This window comes from Aptenodytes forsteri, unplaced genomic scaffold (genome assembly GCF_000699145.1).
Source record: "Aptenodytes forsteri isolate BGI_AS27 unplaced genomic scaffold, ASM69914v1 Scaffold348, whole genome shotgun sequence".
Taxonomy (NCBI): domain Eukaryota; kingdom Metazoa; phylum Chordata; class Aves; order Sphenisciformes; family Spheniscidae; genus Aptenodytes; species Aptenodytes forsteri.
The window spans coordinates 286,400-296,552 of NW_008794169.1; the positions used below are offsets into that span (position 1 = coordinate 286,400).

The 10,153-nt window shown below is 39.1% G+C and overlaps 1 protein-coding gene across 1 annotated transcript in view; it reads right to left on the bottom strand.

The window, feature by feature from the left end:
• Positions 1-476: 476 nt before the first annotated feature.
• Positions 477-10,153, bottom strand: part of VWA3B (von Willebrand factor A domain containing 3B) — a 75,523-nt gene continuing 65,846 nt past the window's right edge. Inside the window, exons 27-28 of the mRNA XM_009281837.1 lie at positions 5,386-5,627; positions 477-715 (exon numbers count right to left, since the gene is read on the bottom strand). Coding sequence (XP_009280112.1) covers positions 477-715; positions 5,386-5,627 — 481 coding nt within the window. The remainder of the gene's footprint in view (positions 716-5,385; positions 5,628-10,153) is intronic.

Consider the following 10,153-nt stretch of genomic DNA (forward strand, 5'->3'; position numbering starts at 1 on the left):
AAGGGCAAAGCACTTCATCTCTGTTCTCGTGGGACAGTCTCCATCAGTGGGAAAACTTTAGGACAGATACATGTAAAAGTCAGCACCAGTGGAAAACTGGGTAAGCTCCCTGCCGCAGGTCTTCCCGGATGCCTTACAGACTGAGTCTGTGAAAAAGGAGTTTTGGAAAAAGGCATTTTGTAAGAAAGACCCACAGTTAATAAATCAAATAGGTCTACTGCAAACAAAGGATACTCAGACAAGTACAGTTTTCCATTCGCTCTTCTCATATTGATACTTTTCAGCAGCACAGCTGAACCTCTGACACTGTTTCTCTTTCATACCTCCAAAGTAAGTCTGCAAAATCATAGATAAATCAGCATTAACTAGTCAGTTTATTTTTGATTCAAGCAATAAAATTTCACAGTTACAGGTGCTAAAAATCTTCCCTATTCGCAGCCTCATCCATTCCTCACAAGCTCCTTCATCGTGCACCCTTAACGTGGCTTCCTTTGCTCTGTGCAGTGGTGCTGAGGCTGTCTTGCCAATCCTTGCTGCTCAATGTTGACTCTAATAATTCTGGTGATGTGGCTTTTACCAGGCTCTGGAGACTTTTCTACAGCAGGACTGTGCAAGCAACAGGGATGCTTTGGTGAGCTGGGAGTTGAAGCACTCAGCAACTGCAGAGTTTGACGCCTTGATGAGCACCAGGATGATGAAATGGAGAATGAAGATGCTAGGAGAGAACAGGTACTCTTTAGGGAGAGAAAATATTGACCCACCGTGAGCTTGGATATAACAGTTCAACACCCCCCCAACACAGGCCCTGAAATTTATCGTGGAACGAATGACTCCATGACTATGGTAACAGAGCAGTAGCCTTGTGTAAAGAGGCTTTTCACCGCTTTCCTTTTTGCTTTCACCCTCACAAGTTCAAACCAGTCTGCTTTTTAAGTATTCTTTAAGCTTGTAGCTGTTGTTATTCACATGCCAACTGTTGTTCTTACTCTTCCTCAGGAATCATCTTCTAGCCACTGCTGGGGACAGGGTCCGGGCTACATGGACCTTTGTCTGACCCAGTACGACCATGCTGATCTTCTCTGGTTTGCTGTTAACAATACTGTGGCCCTGAAAAGTCACTTTTTACAATCATATCAAATGAGACCACCAACTACTAGGCACCTTCCTGGCACAAAATGATGACAATCATAATGAATGAATGGCAAAAGACTGGAAGCAGGAGGAAAAATGAAAGAGAATAAAATAGGAAGAAACAAAGTAAACAAAATCACATGCTCTATTTTGCTTTGCGTATTTCTTTAGGGGGGATTTTGGGCTTTTAAATGATCGTATAATAAACACTCGTGTAGCAGAAAACAAAATGGTGGGAGGCATCTGAAGAATAGTTATGATACACGGGGTGGGGAAGCAACAGCACAGACTGAGTATGTAGAGAGTACGAGACATGAGTATGATTAGTTTTAAGTATGCTGATCATCCATAGCTACCACTGAAAACCCTGAAGCTGAGGGCTTAAAAATCAAAAGCGTGCCTTTGGAAATTGTCTTATACGTGCACATCAGCACTTAGATACACAAAAGGAACATTCCGATTCTTCTTGGGCAACCTAAGAGACAGACAGGAGTCTGGAGTTCACCTGTGTGAGGTTCAGGAAATTTCTTGACTGTATCCTATAAGCTGACGGTACCTGCCTGCAGTACAAAAACATTGCTGGACTAAAATACTGAAGGGTATTTCAGCCATACTGCTGCCTCGAATAAAATGAAAGATGCACTGTTAAATGAGTGTCCCCCATCACATACAGTTCACAAACTGTTTCTTTTCTTTACCCAGCGCACGTGCTCTCTATGTACCTTCCCAAGACATTGAAAGAAATCATTCTGGTCTTGCTCCCAGAATCTGGACAGAATTACCCTTCCTCTCCCCCCTCAGACACCTCAATACGTGCCTCCTACACCAATGGAACTGCACTTTCTTCCCTTGCACATCTTCACGTTTCACTCTTTACGGGGAAAGAGATGGAAAGTTTAACACACTTTCCTCTTTCGATTCACTTTTAAACGAAGATTTGAGATGGAAAAAAGAGATGGAAAGTTTAACACACTTTCCTCTTTCGATGAGCGGACAACCCTGACAGAAGAGAGAGTCGTTTTGGCCAAGCTGTAACACGCTATCAAGAGAAAAACAAAAGCTAAATCTGGAGGCTGTTGGGGAGCCCTTAACAACACACAGCTGCAGTAAGTACCAGATGCAAGCATAGCTGAATTGACATCAACTGCTTATTAAACAAGCCATGACCAACAGATGGGAACACTGCTTTATTATGATAGCCTTCTCCAAATGCTGAATGAACTATCTGGAAAATGGGATTGGAAAACAAGTGGGTGCTAAAAATGTGAAATCGTACTGTGGGAAACCCAGCCAATCCACTAGACTGCCAGGTGCCACAGCTGTTACACTCTTGAAGCCAATTCAGAGGAACTAGATTTGCCATAGAAAAGGATAGAAAAGGATCATTTTCAAAGGTCTCCCACCTACCCCATATTGGCAGTTACAGTAATTATCAGTGTAATTGCTTCAAGTCACATCTCATTATAAATTAAAAAGGACAGTTGGGCTCTGTTAGCTATGATTTGCTAATGCATCAGGCAATGCAGTCTATTACTATGTATCATACCTGTACTTCACTCTGAATTGTTTTCTGATTTAGTTTTTTACTGGGTCACCATTTTGGAAAATCAACAAGGAAATCATGTGAAATGAACATTGATTTTAGGCATTACAGAACAGAGAGAAGACTAGAAAGACAGGGAGAAGAATTTTTCTATAGAAACAAATGCATGGTTTTTAAAGTATCTATAAAACCAATGCTTGCAATAACCACTGAGTTAAGCATTTGTGATCTTGTTCAAGCAAGTAGTTTTATTTGAGTTACCTAGGCAAAGAATCATTGGCCCACTAACAGCGGGTATTTGCCAGGACTTCATTCACTCTCTCATAAACATACAGAACTAACTAACACAATAGGAGTAGGCATGCACATTAAAATAATAATGTGTTAAATATAATAGTTCTGGAATAAATAAGACAAAATTACACATCAACACAATAATGCAGCTAATATACACTAAATAACTAACATAATTTCTTAATCTTTATTCACTTCTGTTAACGTTATTTCCCTGAGTGGGAATAACAGGAATGGGTTGTTGATTCCTCCTAACAATCAGCAATATTTTAGCTAAGCACAAACCAAACCACAAACATTCCAAAGTACTCCATTAATTCATACAGGACCCACAGCTCTGTGGAAATATAAGGCTTCATGGAAATACAAGGCTTCATCAACCACCTATGTAAGAGCCACGTAGCTGAATCCACATTATCTTGGAGAGCACAAAAATCCATCTCTATATTGGGCAATGCTCATTCAAGTTCAGGAGAACTTCCTCATATAACAGAGAAATGTACACATGAAGTCAGCAGAACCGTAGGAAGAAGTGTTGATTAATACATGGACTAGTTACAAAACACGGCCCAAACAGATTATTTAAAAAATATATATGTATCTGGAGACTTCATAAGAAGTGACAAGACAAACCTTTGGAAAGGAAATGTAGGAATTGCTGATGGCATCGAATGCTTTTAACACATTACACACATACTAACATTCACGGAAAACTATTCTTTATAAATACGAAGAGAAAGCCTTTATATCAGGCAAATAGATCAGGACTATTGAGCTTTTTTGAAAGTTAAAAGATATCCAAATTATTCAGGTATTAGATATTACAAGGAAAAGAATATGCAGGAGGATTGTGCATCTTTCAGATAAACCAGTTCCCAGTTTAACAGACTGCTTTTAGAAATCTTGAAAAAAAAAGTATAACCTAGTTACTGTAAAAGATATTTAGCTACCAAAGTTATTAGCTTTAACTATTAATGGTATTTACAGATATTCAAAACATTTCTCTGAGATGCTGACTCTATTTTAAAAAAATCTGCCTTTGTTATAAACAATCAAGAAATAATGAAGTATTGAAAACAACTACTAGGAAAATCAGGTAAGGGATCACTCTGATGAACATTTGTGCATCCAGCATATGAAGGGCAACAATCGAGATTTCAGGGTTATGTAGGTGTCTGAAGATGAAAACAGGGTGTTTCAGCTCTCTGACTTTCCCCTTTCTGATAAAACACAGAAGGATATGTAAATGAAAATACATTTAAACAAAAAAAAGCCATATCCAATGTCCATGGTGTCATAAGAACAGGACAGGGTACCCTATTCAGCATGTTCAACCTGCATACCACCTTGAAGCCTTGTTAGAGTCTTGATAGAGTACTATGAGATTATTTGGTAAGGCTAGGCAGGATTCAAGTGCATAGATAGCCACAGCTCTCATTTGATCTTTCCTTCAGCCTGCATGGAATCAGTAACAGGACTTGCTGATCACATTAGCATTATTTCACATTTACTCAGCATCTGCATCTCAAAATGTCACACAGCTACAGGACAAGAGCAGCACCTCTGCTCTCATACACTTCTGACCAGGCCACCCCTAAAATGCAGTGGCACCATAATACCCGTTACAAGCAATGTAAATGGAATTTGCAGACAGTCTTTAAAAGATGAGTGAGAACATGGAAGGAAAGTTCAAGCCAAATCAAGTTGATTGACAACATGATGATTGAGTGAATCTATAATCCACTACTTCTGGAAGTAAATAATTAATGAGGATGTTGAGAACATGTTTAAAATAGTACAAGGAGGTACAACTAGCACATATGGATAAAAATCCTCTTACCTTTCCACTGACAGTAGGATCTTTAAAATGAAGAGCTGACTGTGGCATGTAATGGCATACCTACGCTAGCCCAGGTCTCTACTGCAGAGTGACACCGAGTATAGATACTGACGTCCGCTTTAACTGAGCTAGCTCAGACACTAAAAGCAATTTAACCTCTGAAGCATTGAGCTCCGTATGCAATAATTTAATGTCTGCAATATAGACATACCTTTAATCTAACAAGTAACAAACAGTAGAGGGACTGGAATATATACTCTGCTTACTAGCAGGTGCTGAGGTTGGTGTTATTGCATCTTCACTGCTACTACAAATGTTAGGGAAATTAAGGTAGCATATGCCAGAACATGCTTTATTCAGTTCTTCCCTTTGCTGTGGAAACACATGCTGAGAATGATCAGTGTGAAGAATGGTTTCCAAAGGAGGTGAAAGAACCTTGTCACATAGGACACGGGAAAGCAGGCTGGTCTAACACCCAGAAATGCAGAAACCTGGTTCCCTGTGTGGGGATTAACTGAAGGTCCATCAGATTTGTTTAATCCCTAATATTTATAATTTTCCAGATCTACTTCTTTACCTTCAAATTCTTCTTCATTGCTAGGCAGTGAATTTCTTCCTCTCTGTTTTACTTCCCTTCTGGAGACAAACAAAAGATCATCAGAGTCCAACATCCTCTCCCTGGGATGCCTTTCGTCTTCTGCCCTTGTCTTCTTTTTCTTTTTTCCCCTATCTTCTTTCATAATACTTTTCTTTCCTTCTTCTCCTTCTTCATCTTCCACAGATGAGTGAGGATAGGGCTTTGTGGTCTCTCTGTCCAGGCTAGAAAATCAGGCAAGGAAATTCACTAAGCTAAAAGCACACATATCGTATACTATTTTAAATCCTTTTTTACATGACATAGATTTCACCTTTTCCCACATCTCTCAGTACTGACAAGAGAAGGACTTATCACACTCTTGACCATTTGATAGGGCTATAAATGTCTTACAATTCAGTTTCCCTTTTATTTATAAAATAAGTAAATAGCAGCCTAAAACAGGGCTCTGGCCCCTAATTCTGTCTACCTCTTATGACTCCAAAAAGGATTTGGGCAGTAATTGCCTTTTATGGTGTGGGCCCAGAGCACATAGTGTTTTACTTTGCATATGGAATTTGTTAGTTACATTTGCAGAGTGCTTGTTCTGCCATAATTATTTCTTTCCACTGTGATGGCAGGAAAACACCCCAAACAGATGCTAGCATCTGATATTAAAATGATGAGAGCTATATTAGTACCTCTGAAGATTAGTGAATTAAGCATGACCTGTAGTACACACCACATAAACATCAAAAGAAATCCCAAAGAACCCAGAGCTGAAGAGTTAGCCAAGCTACTGTAATACATCTATGTGCACTGTAGACTCCTGGTCAACAGGGGATCCTGGGCTACCCCTTTTACTTTTTTTACCTTACTTCTACAGGACTTAGCACACAAGGATTGTCTCTTTTTGAGCTTCTAATATCGTACTGCATTCAAACTCTTTGTTTCCTTTTTGATTAAATCATGCTTCTACTTTCTTTGTTTCTATTAACAATGTCAGCATGCTCTCATTAGATCTGTGTGCACCCATGAGCAATACGCTGCACTGTTGCCCTCTGTAAGTATGACATGGGAGGTAGGTATCTTTTTTAGAATATAATAAATAATAAGTTTCAGCAGGAAGCACACTTCCATGCCCTCTAAAAGGTAGGGGCTCTAACAGAAACTCCAACTCAATCTGGGCTAGAGCACTACCATAGCATTGCTAATATTAGTAACTGATTAATGTGTAACTAATGAAACACAGTTGTTTAATGGCTTTGAATGTACACCTCCTCATAACAGAAAACAATAATTCAACACGGCACGGCGGTTACACAAAGAAACAAATATAAAGTAAAATCATGGCCAGTAACAGCTTTTTATGATGCAGCCACTGAGTTAATGTAGTCAATGCCCAGAAGAGGACATTGTGTATGTCTATATGATACTGAAGTGACATGTTAAGCAGCAAGAAAGGAATGAGATTTCACTGTACAAGTATGTGGCTTTACAGAGAACTCAAAACCTAGCTGAGAACACTAAAAGCAAAAGATGAACTTTCTGAATTAGTAAGTGCAATGCCAGGGACTGTCTACTCAAATCTTACAAAGCAATTTACTGTAGAGAGTTATAGATCCAAGAAGTAGGAAACTTAAAAGACTCTTAACTATAAAAGCTCTATAGTACCAGGCTTCTGTCATTAATTCTTGGAAAAGAGACTAAGAATTCAGCAGAACCAGATATGACACATAATGTGGAAAAAGATGGAGAGAAATATATTGCAGTAGATGATAAAGTTGGGAATGTGCAAAAGAAGGTGCTGTGATTCTGGCAGCAAACTGTGGAATATTGTGGATCAGTAGTGATCACCGAGGTTTTTATTGGCACACCAGTGCACTTCATCTGGGTACCTGGGAGTTAGGTCTATGTTGCCTATATGCTAAAAATTACTATTTATGTAGTTTATCCAATGCCAACAGAGGACCCTGGGAATCCCAAAGGCTCAAATGTGTCTAGTTCAGGGCTGTAAGTGGGTATATAAGTTAAGAGAATCTCAGTTTCAGATGCTCAGCTCTCTTCGTCATTTCTTATTAGCTGCTTTACACATTTCACAGCACTCTGCACTATAAATCTCGACATTCAATATACATCCATGGAGCCAAAGTACCTAAATTCCACTCTAAGAGCTGCCAAATGCTCAAGTGTTACTGCTCTGAGTCCCACGACGCCCCTTTGTGTATCTGGGCCTTGATGTCTTTAAAACACTAACAATCAGATATAAGTAATAGCATTTGAAATAATATTGTTTGGAGGCACTTCTCATATTCCTTTAATGGGGGTAATTTGAGGACAATCTGAATAGTGCTATCCTCAAAAATAGAGACATTTTGCAGTAAAAACATTGTCATTTCAAATGTGGTGGTTTGGTTCTACAATCTACAACTGCTGCGAGAAAAAACAGAAACGATGTAGTGAAAACTTCAGACCTTAAAACAACTGTAAGACATTGGTGTGCTCAATCATTATGCTTGCAAAATTTATGCTCTCTTCCAGGCCATGCTACAAACTGGTTTAGTTTCGTTTAAAGGCAATAAAATTAATACCTTAACTGAGAGTCCATTATTTTGTGCTGTAGCAACAATACTGTTTAGAATATTTTATTTAGATTTCATTAATTTAATTTCAATCATCTGCTATGCAAACTGGCCAGTGCATTTACAACCAAATCAGTGTTTACCAGCTGGAAACACTATATAGAAATTCACAATTAATATGACTTGAATATGCAGTTTCACATACTATTTTACCCAGAGATCTGCCAGATTTGATATCACTTCATCTAAAATTTAGATCTAATGAGTACATTTATTTCTTGTTTGCAAAAATTCAGTGTATTCACTTCAGTCAGTTCTCCAAAGAATTCCTCTGTTTGCCAGTGAATAACCCAATTTTCTCATCATTTGTACATAACAATGGCAAGTCAGCTTGCCAATAAAGTCTGTTTGGGGAATGAATATTAAATTTGATATTAAAGCACCCAGTCATGAAGCAAAGCATGTAGAATGGAAGCCACTCATCACTTATGCATTTAGTCACATCTTTTCTTAATAAGGTACCTCATTTAGAATATAATCCAACTCAGTGGAAGGGAAAGACTTCCACTGATTTTGCTGGAACTCAGCTCATTTATATACCTGCCTCTTTTCAACTGGTTGTATGCATTAAGTAGGAAACCATGGTCTTCAGGTTTACTTTTCGGTGAAAAGAGGCTACCATCATGTAGGTGATCCGGCCTGGAAAAAGGCATTGATGTATTTCCAGATTTGGAATTCTGCTCAGTAAAGTGGGGGTATTCATTTGTTTATGATGTGCTGTGGCTGCAAGCTGGCAGAAGAGCAAGTTTCAAACTGCGCTAGAATCACTACTAGAAGATGTGTGGGAAACAGGTGAATCAGTGTTGCTTTTTTGTTCCATCATTCTCAGGGAATCCATAGATTAGCTCACGACTGCTACCCTCACCCATCATTTTTAGATGTAATCTTTAACACTGATCATCATATTAGAACATTTCAATAAAAATGAAGAACTTCTAAAATTGCCTTTAAAGATGGGATTTGTCCTGTTCATGCAACCTCTTGGGAAGAAATCTCCCATGACAGAGATGATGATACAATTCTTTGGCAGCAGTGCCCATACTACGTTGACATACACGGAAGAGTAAATCCTTCAGTCTAGAATCCCTATGGGATGTCAAGGCAGATGGAAGATTCAAAACAAAAGTATATGTTTTCTCACACAAAATGTGAAACTGCGCAGCTCCTTCTGGGAAGAGGCTATGGATGATAAAGGTTTACATGGGTTCAAAAAAGTAACTGCAAAAATTCATGCAAGAAAAATCCATCAAGGCTGTTAATACAGAGACTCCAATTCTGCTTCAGAAAATCCTTAAAGCACAAATTGCTGTAGGTTGGGAATGTATTCTGAAGAAATATACCCAGATGATTGTTCTGATCTTATTCTACTTCCTAAGATGTGTTGTTGCTTGCTGTCAGAGATTGTTGGTGCTCTGAAGGTTATCATCACAATCAATTTCAATTGAAAAATCACTATTTCAAGTGGATTAAACTAGAATTTAATACAAGATGAAAAAGTGATCCACAATCACTTGGAACCACTGCACGTTCAGCACACACTTCACATGAGAAAAATGTTACCCCTGCTGTATGTAAGTTCTGCAGAACTTAAGTAGGGGCTCATATTCATCCTACACGCTCTCTCCCCATCATTCCCCAGATTTAAGCCCAGTGGAAGATTCAGTGTCTTAGAAAAAACTTGTGATTTAATGCATAGCTTTATATCACAATAAATATCTTAAAGAAGAATAAGGTCTACAATAAATAGAAACTCCATCTCACCTTTCAGCAATCCTCTAACAGCTTCCTGGGGCTAAGCTTCAAACCACCACATAGAATCATAGAATAGTTTGGGTTGGAAGGGACCTCTAAAGGTCATCTAGTCCAACCCCCCTGCCATGGGCAGGGACATCTTCAACTAGATTGGGGTGCTCAGAGCCCCGTCCAACCTGACCTGGAATGTTCCAGGCATGGGGCATCCACCACCTCTCCGGGCAACCTGTGCCAGTGTTGCACCACCCTCAGCGTAAAAAATTTCTTCCTTGTATCTGGTCTAAGGATATTTAGGCTAAGGATATTTAGGCTTGCCAATGTGACGCCCATCTACAAGAAGGGCCGGAAGGAGGATCCGGGGAACTACAGGCCTGTCA